At 29.3% G+C, this 25,487-nt stretch overlaps 3 protein-coding genes across 6 annotated transcripts; 1 reads left to right on the top strand and 2 right to left on the bottom strand.

Moving 5' to 3' along the window:
• Nucleotides 1–1,927: 1,927 nt before the first annotated feature.
• Nucleotides 1,928–5,602, bottom strand: LOC137830612 (transcription factor bHLH130). The gene is made up of 6 exons (XM_068638059.1): nt 4,647–5,602; nt 3,403–3,737; nt 3,140–3,310; nt 2,803–2,868; nt 2,403–2,471; nt 1,928–2,321 (listed from the first exon to the last, which is right to left on the bottom strand). The coding sequence occupies exons 1-6, from the start codon at nt 5,095–5,097 to the stop codon at nt 2,262–2,264; spliced, it is 1,152 nt and encodes a 383-aa protein (XP_068494160.1). The 5' UTR covers nt 5,098–5,602; the 3' UTR covers nt 1,928–2,261.
• A 7,542-nt stretch (nt 5,603–13,144) lies between these two features.
• On the bottom strand, nt 13,145–17,520 carry LOC137830608 (OVARIAN TUMOR DOMAIN-containing deubiquitinating enzyme 4). 4 transcript variants are annotated; one of them, XM_068638055.2, is made up of 7 exons: nt 17,051–17,520; nt 16,487–16,527; nt 15,216–15,812; nt 14,930–15,051; nt 14,623–14,663; nt 13,835–13,933; nt 13,145–13,746 (listed from the first exon to the last, which is right to left on the bottom strand). In XM_068638055.2, exons 3-7 carry the CDS (start codon nt 15,799–15,801, stop codon nt 13,575–13,577), a joined length of 1,020 nt encoding a protein of 339 aa, XP_068494156.1. In that variant the 5' UTR covers nt 15,802–15,812; nt 16,487–16,527; nt 17,051–17,520; the 3' UTR covers nt 13,145–13,574. The 4 variants fall into 4 exon arrangements, with proteins under 4 accessions (XP_068494156.1, XP_068494158.1, XP_068494157.1 ...); XM_068638057.2 differs by having other exon boundaries at nt 13,145–13,762; nt 17,051–17,218; XM_068638056.2 differs by lacking the exon at nt 16,487–16,527 and having other exon boundaries at nt 17,051–17,374.
• Nucleotides 17,521–18,563: 1,043 nt separating this feature from the next.
• On the top strand, nt 18,564–22,467 carry LOC137830607 (protein cornichon homolog 1). Its single transcript, XM_068638054.1, has 4 exons — nt 18,564–18,862; nt 18,947–19,128; nt 21,341–21,463; nt 22,179–22,467. The coding sequence occupies exons 1-4, from the start codon at nt 18,785–18,787 to the stop codon at nt 22,243–22,245; spliced, it is 450 nt and encodes a 149-aa protein (XP_068494155.1). The 5' UTR covers nt 18,564–18,784; the 3' UTR covers nt 22,246–22,467.
• The last annotated feature ends 3,020 nt before the right edge of the window (nt 22,468–25,487 follow it).

The raw sequence follows: 25,487 nt of genomic DNA, 5'->3' as shown, positions 1-25,487 counted from the left end.
GCGAGTGCATGAATACGAGAGATCTTAAATAGTGGTAAATAAATAAATGTTTTTGGAATAGAATAGTATTTTGATTGTAAAATTAAAAATTAAAAATATAGTTTCATTTTCTTTCTCGGGAAAAATAGGTGTAATTAACAATTTTTGTAATAGGCCTATTAAGCCCAAATAAAACAGGGCTGGGAAAAGTAGGAAATATAGAAGCAAGGGGAACTAAAAGCCCAAAAATTCTATATAGGAGCTCCAAATTTTCCACTGCACCTCAAGGTCAATACAAGGTTAAAAGAAAAATAAAACGCATGTGAAAGGGTGCAAAAGGAAAGCATGCTCTCAATTTCGTCACCATAATAATTACTTCAGTTGTATAAACTTTAAATTAAATCGAGTTTTATATATATATCATATTAACTATGGAAGTTTTACATACAAATTATTTCTCGTCACTATTAATTAAAATCCTCATTGAACATGCAACACCAAAACCATGGTATTTCAACACAATTTTAATTATAAAAAAAATCTTAACTAAAAGTCGTGGAATCAAAGCATATGAAGTGTTCCACTTCGTTCAAAACACGATCGTTTGTATACTCTTTCTTCATCTAACTTACTGAGACGTTTTTTAAAGATAAAATCGTGACAGAGTATTGATATCTAAAGTAAACAATATTTTAGATGTGATGATTGACCTTAGCCATGTTATCTTTCGAACTTACTTTGATTGAGAGCTTGTTTCGATACAGTCAGTCTCACATCGCTTAAGAATCAAATTTAAAGAGAATTTATATACTCTTTTCTTCTGCAATCCACATAAGTGATTTTTAATAACAAAATCATAATGGAGTACTGATTTCAAAAATAAACAATAATTCGGATATGATAATTTGAGGGAAACATGATTTATTGAAATATATAAATTTAAATTGTTTTGGTGGTTCTACCAAATATAGAATAAAATTACAGTATTTAGTACAAAAGTGGAAGATGAAGAGTGAGTGGTGTTGGTCATAAATGAAGGTGTGTGTGAATCTTTTCTCTAGGGGTCTACATCAATAATCAATCACACTTTTGTACTACTTATCTATTAAGGGCAAAACAATTGAATTTTTCTCTATCCATAACAAAAACGTGTGTTCCTAACTAACTATATCTCATAACTATTCAATCATGGGAGGCTACAAATAGATTTACTAACTTTCACATTTTTGGAAAAACCGATGAAACTAGTACATTTACTAAATAAGGAAAACATTTATTACAAATATGCTAATACATTTATTCACCCCCAATTTGAAACACTCTTTTGCCTAAAGAGCTTAGATATTGTGGTGAAAAACATTATGCTAGGATTTGGTGCAACATATTATATTTTGTTTATAAGATTAAATATTCTTTTTACTCTTATATTATAATATAAAATTAAATTTTGTTTTTTCCAAATTTTAAACAATTTATATACATATAAAATAATTAAAATAAATAATTAAAATGAGTCATGAATGTAAAATTCATTAAATTCATTAAAAATAGTTTTAATGGATATAGTTATAGTTATAATGGATATAGTTGTAATAGATATCGGTATGTAATAAAAATAACAACTTTTTTGAAAAACTAACTATTATTTAAGATTAAAAAATCAATTTCAAATATTTTTATATTATGAGTATTGATCTAAAATTTAGACAAAAACAAAAATATAAGACAAAAACATATTAACCATATTTAATATTTAAAGGAAAAATATAAGACGAAAACATATTTAACTATATTTAATATTTAAAGGGGAAGGGAATTGTGGTAAGAAAAACTAAAAAGAAGAAAATCATTTTGAGTAAGGTCACGGATAACTTTGAAAAAATTGCACAAGAAGAGAGAGAATTTTTCATTTTAAGTATTTTATACTATAATATAAAATTATGAAAAATTTGTATAATAAAAGTTTAAATTTTTATTATGGTTATAAAAAGTTCCTCTACACATTCATTTATGTATTTCTTTCCATTTTGATATCACTCATTAAACATGTAAAGACAACTTACCCTATGTTTTTTTATCTTCCATTCTTTGGATCACTCATTAAATATGGAAAGTGAATTTTCTCTCCCTCTTTATCTTCTATTTCTATCAATTCAAATAACACATCTTTCTTGTCTTATTTCTACTCTATTCTTCATTTTTTCTATTTTTGGTAATACCATCCTATATTAGCATCTTTCTTTCTGCATTGAAGTTAAAAGCAGCAGCCATCTTTGCACATTTCATGAATCTGCCTTTTGCATGCTTGAACACTTGCAGTTTGCTCGTTTATCACAAAGAGTCTGCATGTGTATGAAAAATGAGTGAATAACAACATCATATGAACTGCTTTTGAATTTGTAAATCTATGTTCCTTTGTTTACCTTGAATTGTTTCTGAAGATCTTTAATGTATTCAACAGCCAAGTCCAACATGTCTGCTGTGTTGGTTTGCTGCCAAGAGCATGAAGAAGGGTGTTAGTTAACTTTCCCACAACTACACTGATGATAAAAATGATCTCGTATAATATTTTAGATTTTCAGTTATAACTGTTTTGATCGGTATAATTATTTTATCTGTTATAATTGCTCTATCACTTATAATTGCACTATCGTTGTAAATGTGCTCTATCAGTTATCAGTTGTAACTGCTCTATCACTTGTAACTACTCTATCAGTTATCCGTTATTTTCATCTTTTATCTTTTTATGTGCTTTATAAATAGAGCTTAAGGGTGTAACAATTATTGTCACATTCCAAACTTCAATGTGTTTATAAGTCTTACCTTGTCCATGTTTGGGACAAGCTCTTGTAATTTCCTCATTCTTTCACTGATCCGAGTTCTTCTCACCTGCAACAAGACATATATAACATCTCAGTTACCAGAACCATCTTTTCTTCAAATTACTTCATGAATACTCTTCTTTGTTGTTTTGGATCCAAAATAAAATTACTTCCTTCCAATGGGGTATAAGGTTTTTACATGGTCGATTAATCAGAAATCATCAATTTTAAAAATAATTATTACCAGAATAGATATTCTTACCCTCATAAATGGAATAAAAAACTTTAACATTGTCTGTAAATTCGAGTTAAATTCAATGCTGAAGACAAAATCCTACCCTTTCAGCAATGCTTCGAGGATGAGTAGCACACCCTCGCTTTGCTCTGGTTTTACAAGGAACAGAATCAGGGAACTGAAGCAACTTCTCCATGGTAATCATCTCTGCTGAAGTTTTTGGTAAACTCAAGTGATGTGATAATACATTGACTTGAGTTCCTGGCTCTCCATTCTGAGCACAACAATTTTTTGAATTAAAAATAAGAAATGAAGGTGCAATAGATACAACAACAAAAATAAAGCAATTGAGCATACTATATATACCTGAACTTCAGAAAAGATCTTTTCATTGTCACTTCTCCCTCTTTTCAAGCCACTGAGATTTTCACAGAGTTGTGGAGTCTCACTCCAAGAACCATAGGGGAATCCAGGGCCAAAATGTTGAGTATCATTACCTCCATGACTGGCATCATCATCAGGACTAGTTGCCTCAATGTCTTCACTCCCTATTTCAGAGATCTGATACAACATTCCCAGGGAAGAAGAATTTCTTGGTGAGAAGCTAATATGATTCTTCAACCTGCTAATACATGGACTAAGTTCACCATTATTGTCATTCACCCCACCATAGTTTCCTACACCTTTCATGGTGACAAACCCTGCGGTTTACCAATTTACAACTTCTCATTAGCCATCAGGAATGTAGAATTATAACCTTCAAAAAGAAATTTGTCTTCAAAAAATAAGATGCAGGATCAGGTAATAATATCTAGAATCTAGTCCCCCAGATTGATATTACTAGAACAGAATATGAAGCTTCAGTTTCCAATCTTGTGTCTCTAAGTATACTAAGTGATAAAGTTGAAGTATAAGAGAGTTGAATAAATGTCTAGCATGGGAAAATTTCAATCTTGGAAGTGTTTGAATTCTAGGAACTGCATCTCAGACCCACATATACACAATGTATGTGGATCATCAGATCCAAACAAAGAAGAACTGCATAAAATGTATTTCCCAGAATCATTACTTTCTATTTTCATACACCAGAATATCTATCCTTCAAAGTGTTGTAAATGCAGCTCAGTTCAGCATAACTGGCAGTCAACAATGGAATCTCGTTATTCCACTTAAAAATTGCATAGATTCAGATTATAAACACTGCAGTAAGTAACACAATTAGAAATTAATTATTTTTTCCAGAAGCATGAATGTAAACATTAACCAGTCTACTCCAGTTTTCCTTATCTGTTTCCATTTTCTCCTTTTTCTTTACAAATATTTCAAAACAGATGGAATATAAAGTGAAGGAGCTCAAAACAGAAGTGAAAACAGAAGAAGTAAAAGGACTCAAAATTTCCAAAAAAGTGGTCAACAAAAGAAAACATATAAAATGTCCAAAAAGTATCTATCTTTTCTATTCTCATACACTAAAATCTCTAGGCTTGTAATTGTAATTGTCATATCTATCTAGTACAACACAGCTAGTAACTAATAATGATGTTATAAACTCTCTGCTCCATTCACTACCAAGACCAACAGAACATAAAAAAATTAAAGAAAAACAGTACCATTTTGGAAGGAAACGTTGTTGTTGGAGAAAAGGCCAGCAGGAGAGCTACTCTGCCTGAGAAGACCTGACCCAAACCCCTTATTTGGAGCTTCATGGTCCATCCCCATTGAAGCCACCAACCCATAAGACCCTTCCATAGAAGAGCTCGAAGTAGCAGAAGAAGAACCATGTCTTGGATAGTGAGGTGGCAACCCCCCACCATAACCCTTATGCGAATTCATCGAACTCAAATCCTCAGAACAACAGTTGTGGTTGTTCTTTTCTTCCAACTCCTGGAAGCTACTTGAAGCAGCAGTGTCACCACCGAAGCTGACGAAAGGCGTGAGATTTGAAAGGAGTGAACTGGGTGCAGAGCGAAAACGAAGCAACCCAGAGGAGGGTTGGTTCTGATGGAGATGAAGTTGGTAATCCTGATGATGATGATGATGATGATGGGTATGGGAATCCATTGTTGAAGAATTATATAATAGTAAGTGACCGTAAAAGGATAAAAAGAAAACAAAGGTAAAGTCACAGTGGAATGAGAAGCTGGGGAATCATTGTTGAAAAGACTGGTTCCTTTTTATCCCAAGGAGGGAAAATTCTGAGAATTTTTTTCTCTTTTGTGTTTTTGGGTGTGGTTTTCAGCTTAGAGAGTAAGCTGGAGTGGGATAAGATCTTGTAGGAGAAGCAAGGAAAGAGATGAGTTTGCACACAGTTCGAGGGAGAGAGAAGAGATGGGAAGAGAGATCCAGTGAAAGGGACTGGTTTGGGTGAGAGAGAGAGAGAGAGAGAGGAAGAGAAGTGTGTGGAGATAGGGATAAACAAAAGGATGTGTTGAAGCAGGTTTCAGATTTGCTTTTGAGAGTAGTGAAAACAAGGAAGATCTAATGAATGAAGAAAGAGAAAAGGAACATGTTTATCTTGAATGTTGTGTTAAGCTGTTAACTTTGGCCAATAGAAAGTACAAAAGCCATCCATCACTGTCCTTCCTCTATTTATATACTACACTATAGGCTTAACACACTATGTTAAAAGATTTGTTTCATTCTTTTTTTAAATGAATTAATATAATATTTTTCATTAAATTAAAAGTGATTATATTATTACATTGACAACTAGTATTTGTGTACTTTATCTATTTAACTTAAGATAATATATTGATTTGTTTTAGAAAAACAAAATTAAATATACTATAAATAGTAAGATAAAATTTTAAAAAAAACATTATGGGATATGAAAATAAAATTTCTCTCTAAAATTAAAACTATAACTAAAAATAGGGGAATCCACTCCCCTTAGACCTCGACTGGAGGCTTGTTGTTCCCGTACACCAATATAGTCTCACATCGCTTAAGAGTCGAGGCCAATGACAGTTTATATACTCTCTTCTTCCTCAACCCATTGAGTACCTTTTCAGGACAAAACTGTGACGGAGCACCAACCTCTAAAGCAGACAATACCTCGAATGCGGTGATTAACCCTAGCGATATTGCTCAACGTATTATAAACTTCCAATTTTCTAAAACAATATTTTATTTTATTTTCATTTTCAAAATTTGTACTTAGATTTTCAAGACTTAGTCTCATATTGGTGTTCTTCTCCCACAATTTTCCCTGAGGTCGTTTATAGATTTAAACTTATTTTTCAAAAAACGAGTTCCTTGGTAATAGTTTTTAAATTATTTTTTGAGGTTGTGTAAATTTTGAAAAGTATAAAGAGTTGGAAAGAAATTGATTGTATGCTTGTTTGACAAAATGAAGACCAATAAAGTTTATCTTTTGGGGGAAACATTACTATGGAGAACAACATTGAAGAAAATGAATTTTTTGCAATTAGGGTTTTAGTAGAGAAGTGAGTTAGAATCTTAGAAGAAGATACGATGTAAAAAAGAAAAAAAAAACATTAGAGAGACAGAAAAGGTTTTGAGTTGGTGGATAGTTGTAAGATAGGTGGTGTCTGGTGCGTACCATATTCTGGTCGTATCTCATTCTGCAATGTCTCGTCCTTTTCACTTCCTCTTTCAAGATTACATTCGCATGCGCCGTCTTTGCCAAAACAATTTTCCATATTTGCATTGCAACCTCGCATTCTTCTTATTTCTCATTTTCCCCATTTTCAATTCATTCTCTTACTTTCTCTCTTTCGCATCTAATTCTTATATCTTTCAATCAACTTTATAACTATTTCTACAAACTAAATATCACATACAATTCTTCTTCATTCAACTTAATTTAATTGTTAAAACATGTATTGTTTTACAACTATCTTCAGAACTAACAGTGAATACATATAGTATTATTTTTTCATAATTTTAGGAATTGATTGATTTTGTAATAAATTATAATTGATATTATATGATTTTCTTGTAATATCACATGTATTGTTTTGCAGGTGATGCTAGTGATTTTGATATGATTTTTTAATTTATAAGATCATATATTAATGAAATATGCTTTAAACTGTTTCTTCCAAAAGATAATTTTTTACAGAATACATATAACATTACAACTATTATTAAAAAAAAATAGTCGTTGCGATTTTCATATCTATTACAAGAAAATTATTAAATAAAAATAATTTTAAAATTAAAATAATTAATTACTATTTTATTAAATTAAAAAATATTTTATAAACTAAAATAGTTATTGATATTTAAAGTAGTTTTTATTATTAATAAAAAATTATAAAATAGTTTTTAAAATAGTATGTAATCTCTTAACTACCAAGATTTTAACTACTTACTACTTTATATTCTAAATTATTATCTATTAGTCTTTTAAAAACTAATTTAGAATCTAGAATATTAGTAACATTTATATAACTAATGTAGATACCAATTTATAAATTATTTTATAAATATTTATTAATAACAGAAATTACTTTAGATATCAATAATTTTTTAGTCTCTAAATTAAGATCTAATTTAGTTAATATAATAACTAATTATTTTTAAGTCTTGTTGCTATTTAATAATCTTATTGTAATCACCTTCTTAGTGATAATGTTAAATTTGTATACATATATTTTATTACAATATCTATTAGCAATTACAACTGTTTTTATCGTCTATAAATTATAGTTTAATTTAATATTTAGAATCGAGTGATATTTAAGATTTTTATTTGATACTTTGGTTAATTTGAAATAAAATAATATCATTCCATGTCAATATTTAAGTTGGCTCTTTTTCTATACAAAGTGCATTATCTCCGTTTAGTTTAAATTAAAAGATAGCTATAATTATTTGAATAAGATATTTGTAGATATATACTACGATATTATTCACATGTAAATATTAAAAAAAAATATGAATGGAGAACTTAAAATTATTTAAACTTAAAATTTTGTTTAGAAGAAACACATTTGAGTTCTTTGAAGATCAGCATTTCCACGGAAAAGTTCATTGAAATTTTGCAGCAATTGTTTCCATTTTTTTATTTAAAAAATTATTTGTACCGAAAAACTTTGAGGTTTTTTAGGCTAATTGGGCCTTTTATGGCCCTTCAAGTGATTCCACCCCAATAGAGAAAACAGGATATAAAATGAAATGCAGTGTAATTCAGTCTTATATCAATGACACTTATTTTTCTATAAACTAATTATATTTTAGATAAAACTTATTTAATTATTTTTCTATTAATGTTTACATATATACTACTACAAAATTATTAAAAAATAATAATTTTAAAAATAAAAATAATTAATTACTACATTAACTAAATTAAATATTATTTCATAAACTAAAAAAAATAATTCATATTTAAAGTAGTTTCTATTAGTAATAAATAATTTTTAATTTTTTATCTAATTAAATATCAAGTTTTAAATTTTAATATTTGTAATTAAAATAATTAGATACCACTTTAAAAATTATTTATTAATAATTTTTTTAGTTTTTAACATAATATTAATTTAGTCAATATAGTAATTAATGATTTTTTTATTCTTAAAATTAATTTTTATTTAATATTTTTTAAAATAAATAATATTATTACTACTATTATGTAACATAGATACTGGCACGAACTTAAAATTTAATTAAATTATTTTTTTATTATAAATTTTAATCATTAAAAAATATTTCTTGAACTAAATAAAATTCTAGAAGAAAAAAGAAAGACGTATTTGGAGAAAAGAAAAAGAGGCATATGGCAGCTAAATAAATAGCATAGACTAAGATATTAGTTCACTTTCAAATCTCAAGAAAAAAACATCAAAATTAAAATTAAATGGTATTTTGTATTAGAAAAAAAGTTTAATATATTAACTAAAACAACTCTCAAAAAATGTATCACGATTTTGGTAGAGTAGAATAAAAATGATAAAGTGGAAGATAATTAATATTATGCATTTAATAAAAAAACTAACAACTTTTAAAAAATAGTAGAATTCAGTATACCATTTATTTATTTTTAATAATCAAATAAATCATGCAACTTTCAAAAATTATTTCAAATTAGGTGTGTGTAAAGATGTTGAAACAATAATTAAAATATGAACATCATTATTTTAATAAGATCAAAATTTTATGTGACTAGGTTCTACTGTCATAATCTTTATTTTTTTTCTGATAAAAAAAAACTGTCATAATCTTTTCTTTTGACAACTCCCATAAGCACAATGTCAACGAGACCTATATGCAAATAATGCATTTTTTCATGTGCTTTTTTTACAATAATTCATGGAATAGTATAACCAGCAGCATCCCACAGAATAATAATAATACTTTCTTTTTTGTTTTGTTGTTAAAAGATATTTCAATAAATTTGAAAATTATATATATATATATATATATATATATATATATATATTTTGGTATTAATATAGTCTCATATATTTTGGAGTAGACAATTTATATATTTTTTTCTATTAATCACTGTGAGATATTACTGAGGAACAATTTATATATTATTTTTCTTACTAATCGTTGCGAAATATTGTTGATTTTGAAAGTCGATATTCCGTTTTTGACCACCTCAACTGCTAAATGAGATTACATTGAGGATATAGAAACAATATATATATAAAAACTCTCAATAATACATATGCATAATATTGAGACATTCTCCTTAGTGTGTAAGAAAAAAAAACTTTTTATATTCCCTTGTTTTGTTTTGATTTCAAAAAAGAAGACATTACAGAATGCATAGATTCAATTCAATCTATATCTGTCGATTATGAATATTGATGATGATGTATAATTGTGCAGTGGTGTCAATTATGGAACAAAATCAGTCTCAAAGTACTAAGAATATTATACAACAGAATTATTCAACATTTCTCTTTTTTCCCATATGACGTAAAATTAATATCATTTTATTCCAAAAGGAAAATGCTAAAGATTTTTATCATTATCACATTATAATATACCCAGAAAGTAGACTTTGGATAGAATCTAATACCATCTTTCAACCCTTTTCAATTTACATAAACTTTCTACTATTAATTCTTCTTTTCTCACATAAATTCCTTTCTTTTTGGATAAACAGTCATTTTTTAGTCCTTAAGAATATTAATTGATATCAATTTAGCTTTTCAAAAATTTAAAAAATTCTTACTTAATCTTTGAATGTATAAAATATATTGCAATTGAACCTATTTTATAAGTTCTGAAGGATCATTTTATTATTAATTAGGTTTGCAATATTTAAGGATAAATTTGAATATATATATATATATATATATATTTTAAATACCAATTTCAACTCTCTTAAACATTAGGAGAATAAATCATGCTCTTTCAAATGTTAAATGTTAAATGTTAAATGTTAAGTGTGAATTCTTTGTATTTTTGTATTTTTTTTCTTTTTTTAATAATACTTTTTTCATGTGATGGCAGATGATTGTTGTTACTTGAGGTGTCAGCCTAGCTGAGATATCAAGTTACATAGTGATGCCTAACATGAAAACTTTTATAAAGAAATTTTTTTGTGTCAATTTGCTTAAACTTAAAATAAATATTTTGAAAAAATAATTTGTTTGAGAAATAATTAACAGAATCTGCTTATTGAGAATGTGACTTTTTTTAAAAAATAAACATATTACACTAGTACATTAAAAATTAGAAACTAAACAATAATAAATTTACCCTAAATTATTATTGTTCTGATATCGTAAATAATCTCTTATTTAAGGAATTGAGATAAAAATAATTTATATATTTTTACTCTTTTAATTTACTAAAACATCTTTTAAATACAAAATCATGACGAAATATCATTTCTAAAACGTACAATTATCTCATATCTATCTCACAGACTTTATTCATTATGAAACCAAATTCAGCATTTCCATTATATTAGGTTTTGTGTTATTTGATTAGTGAGATTATAAATATAGGATAATAGGTTATGGGTTGATATATGTGCATGCTTATGTAAAGAAAAAGTTAGCCAAAAAGTGAAAATAAAGTGAAAAGGTAGTGTTTGTATGGAGCCAGACACACACACGTGAGACTGCACTTCCTTCTATGCCATTTCTTTTGTTACTTTTCATGAAATCTAAAACCTTACTATTCAGAGTATTTAATATGAATCAAAGATGTATGAGATTTTGAGCAATGATTTAGTCTTTTAATGTAAACAACAATTTAGTCCTTAAATAAATGCTTTTACACTATTGTCAAAATGATGTCAAAAGATTTTAAATAACTACATAAAAAATAGTTTGAGCTTTTTTTCTTCATGTATGTGTGTTTAGTTTTTGAAATCCATTTATTGAAGTTGAAGGTCTCTTTCTTTGATAGAGGGTGGAAGAGAAATAAAATAAAAAATAAAAAGGAGTAGAAAAAGAGATTATTTAATTGGAAATAAATGAGTGAAAAAAAATATTTTTAATGTTATTTTTAAATTATTTACTACTCCTACTATTATCATAAAAAAACACCTATAATTAATTATAAATATCTCAAAATCAACTATTAGTCTCATCTCATATTTATAAAAATATTTCAAATAAAATATGATTAATTATGTTATTATATATAATAATTTATACGAATAAATATATAGTGACATCCATGTCTACATTTATTTACATGTACTAAACTATTATCTTCTTTTTCTTTCCATCATCATCATTTTATGCTTCAATTCAAATAAAATAAATATTAACAAAAGTAAATATATATAAAAAAAACCACTCCAATATTCAAATAAATTAATATTCTTCTAAAGTAGCAATATATAATAAATCTCTATTTCCTACAACATATTTATCATATTCTTAAGAGGCTAAAGTAGGGAAGAGTCCATGGTATGGGTCCAAGTTTTTTTAAGGAAAATATTCTCTTATTCTGATGTGGACTCACATTATTTATGTTGGGGATATAATTCTCTATTCATGATTTCATCCTAAAAATTTTGTTCTTATATGCTAATATAGATTCATACATATCTAAGTGGACCAATTGTATGAATTGGGTCTTAAACAATATTATTACATTATTAAAAAAGATTTTTTATAACATTTGTTTCAATAGACAATAATTACTTTATGGTTTAGTAGTATAAAAACCATATCAATAATGCATTAAAACTACTTTTTTATTAAACATTGATAATGATGTTTCTATTCTTAAGAAAGGGATTTTTTATATAATATTTAAGAAAATAAATTAATATAATTTTATTTTTAATCAAATTAATTTAATTTCTCTACTTTACATTATTTAATACCTTTTAAAAACATTCATTGCCATGCATTTCTAAACGAGTATTAAATTAACCTCTCACACTTAACTTTATTTTTCAATGTTTACCAATGAAATTTTTATTTTTACAATTAATAGAACTCACCCTCTATTTCATCTCAAATAATATCTCCGTATTAATGTATTTAAAAAATATTGATGCCACTTTATAATATTTATTAGTATAAATAAAAATGAATATATTACCAATAAAATATAAAAAAAGTTTAAATAGAAATACAAATATTTATTATTGAAATTTGATAGAATTGTATAAAGAATAATCAAATTAATTTAATTCATAAAAAAAATAATTTAAAATGAATTTAATTTACATCTGTTTTCATTTTTATTTATTATAGGCCAGTATAAGTAATAGAGTATGTATTTTATAATTACTATAAATAAGTTCACTTTGATTGCCATTTACTGTCAAGGATAGAAAAATAATTGTAAGAACAAAATAAATACAAAACATTGAAAAAAAATACCAAGAATAATTTGAAATAAACAATTTTAAAAAATTAGACAAGTAGAGAACAACTCAGTGTCGCATACTTAAAATAGTTACACAAATTTTGCCCAAATATTATTTTTTTTTGTAAATATTTTTATATAAAAGAAACTATATGATATATTAAAATATTAAAAACGCATATATTCTTGCTTTGATACACTAGATCTAGTTCTAACCAGAAGATGTGACATTGGTCCACAAATTTTACATGGAAAGAAAGTACATAATAATAGATGAAAAGATAAACACAGAAGTTTAGTTAGGTAAAAAATAAATATTAATTCCCTGAACACAACTTACCCCATATACATAGTAATGGTATCAATGAAAAATCTCAATAATTGCCACAAGTTCCAGCTTTATCAGACATTGCATATATTTTCTCAATGGAAGCAATAGTGGTGGACTCAGACTTAGGGGATGCCATTATTTCTATCTTTCACAGAAAGGGTTCACAAAAGTTAGTGGATAGTTTGAACATTGAACCTTTAAGGTCCACTAAAGTCAAGGGGCTCTTTTCTTTCTCTTCAGCCAAAACAAATTATAACACAAAAAACCATGAGCATGGCACAGAAATAAAGTGAATATCTTTGTTCCCTGTGGCCATGGACCCTGTGCCCTCCAAGACCAGAAAGCCACAAGGTTTTTGGGAACTGGACCTGTTAATGACATTATCAGTGGTACTAAAGGAAATAGATATAGGCTTCAATCTCTGTTACATTTTAAATATGAAATGCTACAGTCGTGGCTTAGGACCCTTCCTTATAGGAATCTCTAATGCATCATAATGACCAAACCCGTGGTAGAGAACTCTAATAGGGTTTTCTTTGCCGTATTCTTGGCCATACTCAGCAATTGATATCAAGCCACCAGCCTCCTTATCATACATGTATACAGTGATAGGCATCCTGCAAAATGGACCTCCTATAATATTAACTGTGTATAGTACATGACTGCATATGAATTCACTTGCCCAAAAGGAAGAGAGACGCTTACTGCAAAACATGTGATGCAATGAACAATTCGGGTTCACCTCCCCACACATGAGGCTTCCTTATGTGTGAAATATATGTATCAAAATCACCCTCAATAAACCTGAAGATTTCATGGGAGAACTATGTTCATTAGCAAATGATCATTCATCGATTACATCATCATACATAAAGTTTAATACATATATTGTGATTTAAGTTTAATACATTCCTCCAGAAAGTGATTTAAGTTTAATACATATATTGTGTATAAGTCTCCTGCTCTTTTGGAATTGAGTTAAGTTTGGTACATTTCTAATAACTGTATCAAGACCGATCATTTTTATGTTATACTACTAACAAATATCCAGTCCTAAAAATTTTAGACTCCAAATAATGTGAGAAGGGGTGTTAACTGTCCCAGATTAACTGGATATATGACCAAGCTATTCTTCATAACGGTTCAGAAATTCTTCCCAATTGTCCTAACCATTGGAGCTGAGTTACCCCTGGTTCATTTCTAGTAGTTTTAATAATAATAATAAAAAAGAAGAAGCTTCCTACACCAAGTAGGGAATCTGCTTGTACCAAAGCACATTTTAGGACAAAACAAGAAGTTTGAAAATAAACTCGTTGTTTTATTGACAGTAGAAACAGATGTTGTGATGTGATATCTCAAACATTCTTTCGTATTTTTAGCTGTATACATATTATGAGGAGAAAAACAGATTGAAAGAATTGTAGTGATAAAATTGTGGAGCAAGCAATAGAATCATTAGAATGCTAAAGGTATCCCACCAATAGGTAACTCACCATTCAGTTTCTTCCCTTCTTTTGATAAACTCATCAGCAACCTGAGAAATGAAAGACAAAAGTCAAGAACATGCCTGAGGTAAAGTAGTGACCAGATGACTTCAACCGCTTTATTAGGAGGTTACTACAAGAATAATTTGAAATGGTGATCCATCAGCAACCGATATAAGCTCAGCAATCACTTTAAATTGTTGGCAATACTGTGCCTTTGTGTTTTTCTTCTCCAATTAGTTTAGTTTCAAGGAAGTCAGGAGGAAGGTGGTGTTTTAAACTTGTTAGAATGATGCAAGAGATACATAAAACATACTCTGGCTCGTAAATCATCCGCCAGCTCTCTTTGGACGCTTTCAGTAGGAGGAGGCTTTCCAGACCTCAAACAGGCCCCACGAGATACAGAGCGGAATAAGCATCTTCCATCTCCTGGTATTCCTGCTCAGCACCATAAGTTTAGTAAACATTGCAGTTATTACATACAAATGCCAAGGTTCTTATCTACATCTATTTGCTCATCAATTATGCATAAGTAAGCATGTGAATAGACTTGTATGTGTATGTATCTAGACTCTAGAGTCTTAACAGAAAGTGCAGCTCACCAATTACAGAATAGTCAGTATAAACTTTCTTCCCATGTGAGACTTTAACATTTGACTCATACTGGTTGCAGTCATCTTTCCTATTTTCATTTTCAGAATGTGATTCAGCATGAGCAGGCTCAGAACTAGAACTACATACAAGTAATCCAAAAATCAAGCCAACTGAAGCACATCCCCGCGGCCAACTTACTGGACCAAAATTTCGCTTAACTTTATGCAGCAATTTTTGTTTGGGTAAAAAAAGCCTCATATTCACACTTTGGCATGCCAATGAAATTTCATGATATCTCTTCCGAGGTACTACAGAACTAAAGAATTGAGTATTTCCCCTTTGCTTGGAACAGCATGATCCTAGGAAACCTCCTCTAATTGTTTGGCCCATAACCGTAGAACAAGACAATTTTGTGCAAACAGAAAGATCAACATGATTTATCTCTGACTCCCCAGGAAATGAACTAGAAGAAAATGAAGTGGATATTCCGCGGGACCAAAGTCCATGAATGTTACTGCTCAACAGCAATGGAGAACGACCTTTCAGGACAACAGCATTTATTGAAGATTGACTAGTAGAAAAGCAAACACTCATGTTTACATTGCCTGAATAAAAGCCAACAATATTCATCAGAAACTATTCAAAGAAACATTACTGTTTTTTATCAGAATTAATTTATTTTATCAGCCCAGAGTAACATTACTAAGAATATACGAATTAGCATTAATATCCCCATAACCCAATATTATATACCAGCTCCTAGCTTAATTCTCAAGACAATCAGTTCACTGGATTTGGAAGTCCTTATCATGTTAATCTTGTCCATAAAATTCATATCACTTCGAAATTAATACGAAATTGCATAAATATTGTTTTTCATTTAGTCCATGGACATGATTTCAAACAGTATCCGAAGCCGACAACCAAAGCATAAATATTATTTTAAACTAGTATACATAAAAACAACATAAATGTCAACTGTTTAAATTGTGGTTAGTAACTTGTTCATCTGAAGTTCAAAATAAAGCTAATTGAACAGCAGGATTAGTCAAAATCAAACTCAACAGGATAAAAATCACTTTGCATAAGATAAATTGATATGAGCAACAACCATATTTTTTTGCCTTTTTTAGCCATTGTCCATGTATGTAATCAAAGACTCACTATAGAGGCACTCCCATTCTTTCCATTGATTTCAGTAATTTCTGGTGTTAAAAATTCAATTTCAATATCATCACACAGCAACTATTCTATTTGACACAATTGAAGGATTACTTACATTCTATCAAGTGCTTGGGTGGATGCTATGGACTCATGGCACTGGCAAGCAAGAGATTTCATAATAATAAGGATCAATCTGAACATCTGGAAGGCTCAAATGTTTAAATTGTATGATGTTTCTCACACCACAAACACAAGGGAATCACCAACCTAACTCCCATGATACAATTTCAAAATTTAAAACAAAAAAAAGTGTACGACAGCTTTTTATGTGAAATAAACGCATGAAACATTGAAAAGTTATATAGGTAGGTTGCTTTAGGATCCAGCTTGTTGTACACTCTTGACAAAATCCAATAACCCAAAATTCTAAATGACACCAATTAAAAAAATATCCACACATTAAAACATGTCAAGATTTAAAATGGGTTTTTTCATAGCATGGGTCTATCAGCAGCAGGAATTAAGTATATATAATACAATATTCAATATAAAATTAAAATTAAGATTCCCTATGATTCCTATCACTGCAATTTATGAATAACAAAACAATATAAAGAGGAAAAGAGAAGATAAAAAAAGGCAATGGAGAGAATAACACAAGGGGTGAGGAAAAGCAAACCTGTTGAAGAGAATGCAATGAAGAGTGGGTAAATGGGTTTTAGGGCTCTGAAGAGTTTTGTGAATGAGAAAAGCTATAGAATCTGGATTTGAAGAAAAGAATAATAACAATAGTTGGAAGATTAAAGGGTGAAGCAAGATTTTCAAATGATGATTCAACAAGTTCAGTATCGTTCAGCTCCTCTCTGCAACCTCTAGTTCCTTCTGGATTGGGTAGTACGGGCCGGGCCGGGCCCAATCATATCGGTCGGATTTTACCCATGGGACTTGGATTGGAGGTTGGGTATTTCTTCCCTGCACCCTATCAAAATCCTTGTTGCACCCCATTAATTTTCAAAAACATTGTTTTACTTTTTTTTTATAATTAATTTCGGATTATCTTTCTCGAAAGCTTTTTTCATAATATACTTCCCAGAATTCATGAAAATCATTTTAGAAAAAAATTTATAAAACATGTTTTCCAAAATAAACATTCTAAAACGTATAATACGTTTCAGAATGTAGTTGTCGGAATAATATTTTTAGGTGTAATATTTTATGATTTCACTTATTTTTTATAAACGAGCCTTTTTCAAAATACAACTAGTCACATAAACAAAGGCAAATAACTACTTCTTTCTAAAGGGTTAATTATTAATTTAATTATCAATTTATCAATTTATTTAATTTAAATACATATTTAGTCTTGTAAATATGTTTCCTTCTTTTTCTAATCCTACAAATATATGTTAGTTTTAGATTCCTAACATTTCCTAAAAAAACAATTTTTATCATAAATGGTTAGTCTAACCCCAAAAATGAAAAATATTAATTAATGTAAAAAAATATTTTAAATTGAAATTATTATATTTTTTGGATAAAATATTTAATTAAGTAATATATTATTTATTGAATACATCTAAAGAAAAATATATATATTATTTATATTTTTTTCATTCAATAATTTACTAATTATATGAAAAAGAAAAACTCAAATAATGTTTATTGATATTCTAACACAATTCTGAAAAATCTAACATGAAAAAAAAAGTAACTGTTTGTTTGTAGTGTGACTAAAATCTTACAAGATCAAAAATACTTATATTTACCAAAAGTTCTATTTCTCTTCTTTCGATTTCATAATTTTAGTTTTTATTTGGTGAAGTTTTTTTTTTAATTTGTGAGAGAGAAATAAAAACACCAAATTAAGACAAGTAACTGGTTTCATTGCGATTTTTGTAAGCAGATATTATATAGTATTTAGTATTTTAAATTTTTTCAACACCCTATTTTGTTTAGATAATTATAAAAATATTTAAATATTAAACAAAAATAGTATTTAATTAAAATATACACAAAATTAAAAGTATTAAAATAAACAAAAAATTAAAAAATAATACCATGTTTAATTAGATTGACGAAATATATTGTAAAATTCACCAAAGAGAAAAAAAAAAAAAAAAAAAAAAAAAAAAAAAAAAACAGTATCTGATTGTGTGTCACTGTCATATTACCAGTTGAGTAATAATCGATGTGGTGCTTCTCCCTTTGTACCACGATCACTTTGCTTTTTTTCTTTTTCTAAACACGGTTTCAATTTTCGTATGCCAAATGCAACTTTACTCTTCCTTTTCGCACAGGCGTGGATGCCAACAAAGATTCATTCCTTCATGCACTTTTGAATTTTTGATCACTTCCAACGGTCACTCTCTTCCCTTTTGCCATTCACAAACCCTACTCTCCTCCCTCTCTGTAAATGGGTTGGAATCTTATCTTCTGGCTACTCATCTGTTTCCCTGCCAACATTGCTCTTCTCGCCTCCACTTTCTACCAGGTCTTCCATTTTCCCTTTGCTCAATTTCTTTTTTTTTTTGACAAAAATGTTTCTGAATTAGGATTTTTGTTGTTGGGGTTCAAGGTTTTGATTCTGTCGGATTTGGAGTCGGATTACATCAACCCTTTTGACGCTTCTTCTCGGATCAACTACTTTGTTCTTCCGGAGTTCATTGGGCAGGGAGCGTTGTGTGCTCTGTGCCTCTTCACTGGCCATTGGTTCATGTTTTTGCTCACAGTTCCTGTTACTTGCTACCATGTCAGACTGTACGTTAACTTGTTCATGGTTTTTCGCCAGATGAAAGTGAACGCTGTGTTGTTGTTAGTCGCATTGTGTTTGTTTGGTGGGGTATTTAGGTGTGATGTTTTTGCTGCTGATACTGTCTCTGTGTGTGCTTATAATAATGTTATGTATGGCTAAAGAAATAGCTTCTTCTGTAAGCTAAAAGTAACTTGTTGCCCCATCTTTTGAAGAAGTTAGAGGATATTTTTTCTTATATTAGTTAGAATGCATAAGTTGACTTTAACTCATGGTTGAGCTCGATTTATTTTACCTTTTTTATTTATTTTCCTTGTATGGTTGCTTTAAGAAAAAAGATTGAGGCCCAAGAGTTTTACTTTCGAAGGATTTATATGAACTCAAAACCAAGCACTTTTTGGGGAACTTTTCTGTTTACATTTTGTTTTATATTTTTTCCTACATACCTACATGGATGCCTGCACAGGTTTACTTTTGCTTGGGGAATCAAGGGAGTGAAATACATGTATGATGTGAGTATAGTGGTGCATTTATACAATCTTTTGTGTAGATGGAATATTGCTCTCTTTACTGCTGTTTGAATCTGAAGTTCTGATCGAAACTGATACACCCCCTACCCACTTTGTTATGAAACCTTTTAAATATTTCATTGTGACAAAGTAGATGTTATTCTTTAAAGTGTTTATTGTTTAGTTGTTTGGCTATTTTAATTTACTAGTTTACATCTGAATTCGCTAAAGATTCTTTTGAAATATTCTTCATACCTTTCTTGTCAATCTGAATATGTTATTATTTCAGAGAAGATTTTTTAAACACAAGAGAACAAATAGATGCTAATAAAGGCTCACAAAGTTAATCCTTAGTCCTGTTCTACAGTTACTGGAAAGTCCTATGTGATCTCACCTTTTGTTTTCACCCTAGCTGTGACCCATCATTCATTTTTTGAATTTTTAAATATTGCCACTATGAACTTTTTTTTTCTCTGGATACTTCCACAATATTTCTCTAGCAATCTTATTATATGCCTCTTCTAAATTGACCAAAACCATGTTTATGTCTCTTTGGCTACTTCAATATCTCTCCATCAATGTTTCTTGTGAGTATATGGAAACAACGGCTGACCTCCTTGGCATAATACCAAATTGATTTTTGGTAATATGATCTCTTGTCTTTGTAGAATCTCATGAGTGCTATCCTCCAATAATTTGTGGCTTTGAATGTCACCCTTCTTATTATAGATGGGAATTAAAGTTCCTCTTCAATCATTAGACATGCTCTCAGACCACACAAGTCAGAATTGAATTTAACAACTTTGTGAATCATCTTTATTGTTTCTCCTAGGCAATTCCATAACTCAATAGATATATTATCTGGTCCCAATAAAATAATTTATTTTTATTTCCTAACATAGTTAAAGTCATCCCCTTTTTTAGAAAGTGACTTTTAGGCCTAACTAAACCTCACAAAACTGATTTGCAAGGTGAGAGTTGCATTCATTTATATATTATAATTTGGTGATATCTCTAGTCGATGTGAGATTGAGTTATCTAAAAAAACCTAACATGTGCGAACACAAAAAAGAGATGCCGCTCCCATGATTCTGCTATTCCACATTGTCTCAAACAATTCCACTAACAGGCGACTTTGTCTGTGGACAAGTGTGGAGAAGGAAACCAGAATTATAGACTCATTTGGTTCTCCATGCATTTGCTACTGTATAACTTTCATAAGTTTCACATTAGTCACACCTGTGTTGAATACTGATGAACATTGTCTAGAGGTTGTTGTAACAAGTGATATAAAACCATTGTAAACTTTTTTTCAACACTTGTATATTTTAGCCATTTATTTTCAAAATTCTTTTATCAAAAAGATTGACAAAGGAAAACGTGAATACATAGAATATTGGATTCCTATTGTAGGCTGGCAATCAACATGGAACTATTCTTTAATCTTTTCGTTATACTATTTGGATCCCGACCCGATGTTTTCAATCAAACTGCATTCAGTCTGATGACAAATTAGATGGAATTTTTTAAACTCCGTTTGGCTTTGTGAGGTTTACTTTTATTTTTTGGCATTGTAAATTCTAGTCTATGTTCATGAGCTATTAATTTGTTAGTATGATGAATGAGTATGTTTGTTCTTCCATTTAGGACATTTTGTTTAAACTTGTTTTATGTTCTTTTTTGTCGTGATTATTCCATTTCTATGATTCAGGTATGTGAAAAGAGAGCATCTTATTGATGTTACTGAGGTATTTAGGGTAGCAAATGCAGAGAAGAAATTTCGGATAGCCAAACTTGCTTTATACTTAACGGTTCTCATTGTTACTATCTTCAGGTTTGTCACACCCTTACAATATAACATGCTTATCTACTCTGCTTTGGCTTAGGTGGTCTACTGTTTAACACTGTATCTATTTAATTAAGACCTTCCATTAGGATGCTTGCCGCAGGAAGAAATTCTGCAATTCCAAGTTTGAAGAGGTTCTAGGAAAAAAATTATAATATTCTACACTGTTTTTTAGTACATTACTATTTATCTAAATTAGGAAATTGACCATTTCAGATGCCATGGTATCATAGAGTCATGGAATCCTGTAATTACATTTTCTTGGCTAGTCCCTCTCTGCTAGATTTTCTCCTCTCTAATTCGTTTGGTCTCCAATATTGATGTAAATGAGTGTAAATTTTTTCAAGTAACCTTTGAAGTTGTAATTTTTTTGTCATATTTAACACAAGCTTACACGTATGAGAATGTTTAGAATCCTTGTCTAGATGCATTATGTGACCTATAAGTATTTTATCCTCCAAATTTGAAAAATACAGAACATACCAAATGTAATTATGCAAGTTAATATTGGAATATTTTTCCTCTCTTTTGCTGTTATGGTGTTCTCTTGAAATGTCCTTTCCTTCGGAAATAAAAGGGATGGTTTTGCTTTAGGTATCTGAAATATTCTACGATTATTCTTGCAAGCTTCATTCTTCATGGCTAGATATAACTCCCTTAAGGAACCTGATGGTCAACATTTCTGCCTACTTTCTATTTTCAGGCTTACATTAATCGCAGTCTACTATTTAGGCATTGAAGACGATGATGACCTACGATACCTTTGGTAACCCACAACTTGTGCAATGTGGGACTCTGGGTAAGTTGCACCCCATTTTTGGTTGTTGGGAGGGTTCCCCTTTTGGTGGGAACTTGTGACTTTATCTGTACCATTACATTAGGTTTACGCTTAGAATTCAGGTTCTGGAAATGTTAGGCATGAACTTGAGTGAAACATTGCAAACTCATGTATCCACATTGTTTGATTGATTAAACTCTTTTTCACTTTGAAATAGCTTGTCCTACGATTTTTCTTTTTATTTTGAGAGATTCTTTCAGTGGTATCATATTTTTTAGATGTTCACATGGTAACCAACCCTTTATTCTGGTCCTCAAAAGATTTCAAGTACATTAATTTGCTTTTCAATGGCATGAAAGTAGTTTCTTTAAAGGGATCATGCACTGAAACAATGCTGACCTAAAAATGTTGAGAACATGCTCTGTTCAAAAGTCATTATTTGACTTCAATCAAAGAAACTTCATTGTGATAAATTGGGCTTTAAGTATGCGAAATTCGTCATTTTGGACTTTATTGGGCTCTCCACGAGGACTGGATGAGGTGTTTCTTCCTACATTTTTACAAATTTCTTTACCATCTCCCATCATTTCGAAAAAAGAGAGTTTAGAATGCATTTTTTATGTTTCGGAATGAATTAAAAGAAATGTGAGGTGTACGAAGGGTGTGCATGGATGATGTGTATTTCTTTTAATACCTCCATATCTTCTTCTTGCATAATTTGGAAATCTATTTGAAATTCAAAATTCAAAATGTATCTTGGGTTATATAATCCAAATACATATTATGAATGGTATAATTTGAAATATATTTTTGGATTTGTAATGTATTATGTATTATGAATTATATAATTTGAATTTTGTAATCTAGAAAAAAGTATATTGGATTATGCAATCTAGAAATGTATTTCAAATTATGTGTTCTAATGCATTTTTGAATGATGTAATTTAGAATGTATTTCTGAATTACATAATCTCTGAACATATATATTTTTGGATTAAATAATTCATAATGTACTTTGAGATTGTGCAATCTTGGACATGTTTCTGAATTTCACATTTAAAAAATCTAAAGTATGTGACATTATAAACCTTTCCAACACTCATGGAAGTGTAGGAAAAAATCATAAGGGTGCAAAATGTAATTGTCTTAGGGTTGGGTTTGACCTTCATTGGTCTCCTATGAACAAGAGTATGCTCTCCAAATCACAGTGCCATAAAAAGTAGGCGTTTTCTTCTTGCACTTCCATTATTACTACCTACACCTCCATATTAACAACAAAAAGACTATAATGCCTTCTCTTGCTGCACCATGATGTCATCTTTGTTGAGGGAGGTGTGGACCCTAGTTGAAGGTGATTTCGACAAGCATGTGGCTGAACTTGTGATCATCAAGTTTTAAGTAATGTAAAAAATTAAATTCAAATTCAATTTCTTTACTTGTAGCATAAATTAATCTATCATATGTTAACCAAAACTTTTAATTGATTTATCCAAAAAAATGTAAAATATCTTAATCAAAATAATTCAAAAATTTAAAATTCCTCTTCCAAAACAACCTAACATTTAAAGAATTTCATACTTTAACCATTTATAATGAATTAAATAATAAAAAAAAGAAAATGATTAATGAAAATGAAAATGACAATGCACAGAGAAAATGGGCCCACATTATCTTTCTGAGATCTGACGATACCCGACACACTGTACTCAACTTGAGAACTACTGTATGCCTTTCTTCCAACTCATAATTGATTATTGGGCCCCTTCAATGCCAACACGTGGGCCTTTTATCCCTTCGCGTGTGTTGACCCCGTGTTTGCTTCGTGACATGCTGGGTCACTTTCGGGCCCACAATTCGGTGTCCTTTAGGGCCCATCGGGCCTTTGCAAGCTGCCACCTATCATTTTCACTTGTATTTTCAAATCAACAAAGCAGTGGGGTCGGGATAAAATATGTTTTTATTTTTTTACTCTTTCTAAAAAACTAAACCATTTTTTTTTACCTTTTTATCCTTGAAGTACCGTATAAACAACTTTTTTTCCTTTATAAAACATTCTATAACGTACTTAAAGATTAAAAGTATATTGTACTATAAGTCACTTGGAACCAAATAACTATTATCCTTCTTCTCGATCGGTCGGTTTACTTTTTTTTTTATTTTACTCGAGTAATTTTATCGTACTCCTCTTGCTTCTTTACTCAACGTTTTTGTGAACTCCAAGTTTATATGGTACCTGTAAAAAACACTCTAACGCTCAAGTAAGACTTCGATGTTCGCCATTCGGTACTATTAATAGTGAATGATGATGTACCTGATTCTTTGAATCTGTGTCTATTTATATGATTATTATGAATATTTTGTTTTTGACCGGATTAGAAATTTAGATTGTGATTAAATGTATGACCTAGTACTTGATCACTCATTAATCTCATTAATCTCATTAATCCTCTATTTGGATGTAATGATTTTAGTCGTATCACTCGTTCTTAACCGAATGTCGGACCTTCTGATGTCGTACGGACTTGACCAATACATATATATTTTAAATATAAAAAATAAATAAATAATAATAATTTTTTTGGAGAAACTTGAGTTTTACGATTTTAGAGGGTCAAAAGTATATTTTATTCTCCTTTTATAAAGTGAGTACATGTATATATGTTTCAATTTAAGAATATGGTTTAGATAATACAATTTTCTTTTTGACGGATATTCATGATTTTGAATTTCAAACCACTCATACAGTAAATATGTTTTTAGTTACATTAAATATATTAACATGAATTTAAACATAAATTAATTTGTAAAATATTCTCCACATAATTTTTTTAATTTTTTTTTGTAGTTTGTGTATAAATTAATTACAACTCTTTATTAAGAATAAATAAATAACATATAATAGTTACCTAAATATATTTGGCAACATCAAAAAAATTAAGTCATTTTCGTTCAACGTTACTGAAGCTTGTATTTAGAATGAATTAAATTTATTTGCCATAAATACCAAGAAATGAAGAATTTCTAAGTACTTTGTAATAAGTGCTTTTCTATATTTATAAAAGTGCTTTCATAATTCATGTTTGTAATGGTGTGAGGAACTGGTATTTGTAACCTAATTTTAGCGGGTCCGTGTTTATGCTATTTTTAATTTCACAAAATTAAATTAATAAAAGAGTAAATAAAATAGATAAACATTAAAGAAAACTCAAAAGCATAAAAGATAAAAATAATGCA

Source organism: Phaseolus vulgaris, chromosome 7 (genome assembly GCF_051622355.1).
Source record: "Phaseolus vulgaris cultivar YP4 chromosome 7, ASM5162235v1, whole genome shotgun sequence".
Taxonomy (NCBI): Eukaryota; Viridiplantae; Streptophyta; class Magnoliopsida; order Fabales; family Fabaceae; genus Phaseolus; species Phaseolus vulgaris.
Note: the sequence above shows the minus strand (reverse complement) of the source record. Positions and strands in the feature narration are given on the sequence as shown.

Excerpts from the sequence above, each read along its gene's own strand:
- LOC137830612 (XM_068638059.1), bottom strand. The coding sequence starts at position 5,097 with ATGGATTCCCATACCCATCATCATCATCATCATCATCAGGATTACCAA. Across the intron at positions 3,738-4,646 it reads CAACGTTTCCTTCCAAAATG|GGTTTGTCACCATGAAAGGT; the intron begins GTACTGTTTTTC and ends GGTAAACCGCAG. Across the intron at positions 2,472-2,802 it reads TTGTCCCAAACATGGACAAG|CAAACCAACACAGCAGACAT; the intron begins GTAAGACTTATA and ends TGCTCTTGGCAG.
- LOC137830607 (XM_068638054.1), top strand. The coding sequence starts at position 18,785 with ATGGGTTGGAATCTTATCTTCTGGCTACTCATCTGTTTCCCTGCCAAC. Across the intron at positions 18,863-18,946 it reads TCGCCTCCACTTTCTACCAG|GTTTTGATTCTGTCGGATTT; the intron begins GTCTTCCATTTT and ends TTGGGGTTCAAG. Across the intron at positions 21,464-22,178 it reads CTCATTGTTACTATCTTCAG|GCTTACATTAATCGCAGTCT; the intron begins GTTTGTCACACC and ends TTCTATTTTCAG.
- LOC137830608 (XM_068638055.2), bottom strand. The coding sequence starts at position 15,801 with ATGAGTGTTTGCTTTTCTACTAGTCAATCTTCAATAAATGCTGTTGTC. Across the intron at positions 15,052-15,215 it reads TACTGACTATTCTGTAATTG|GAATACCAGGAGATGGAAGA; the intron begins GTGAGCTGCACT and ends GGTGCTGAGCAG. Across the intron at positions 13,747-13,834 it reads ATTGCATCACATGTTTTGCA|GATGCCTATCACTGTATACA; the intron begins GTAAGCGTCTCT and ends TCCATTTTGCAG.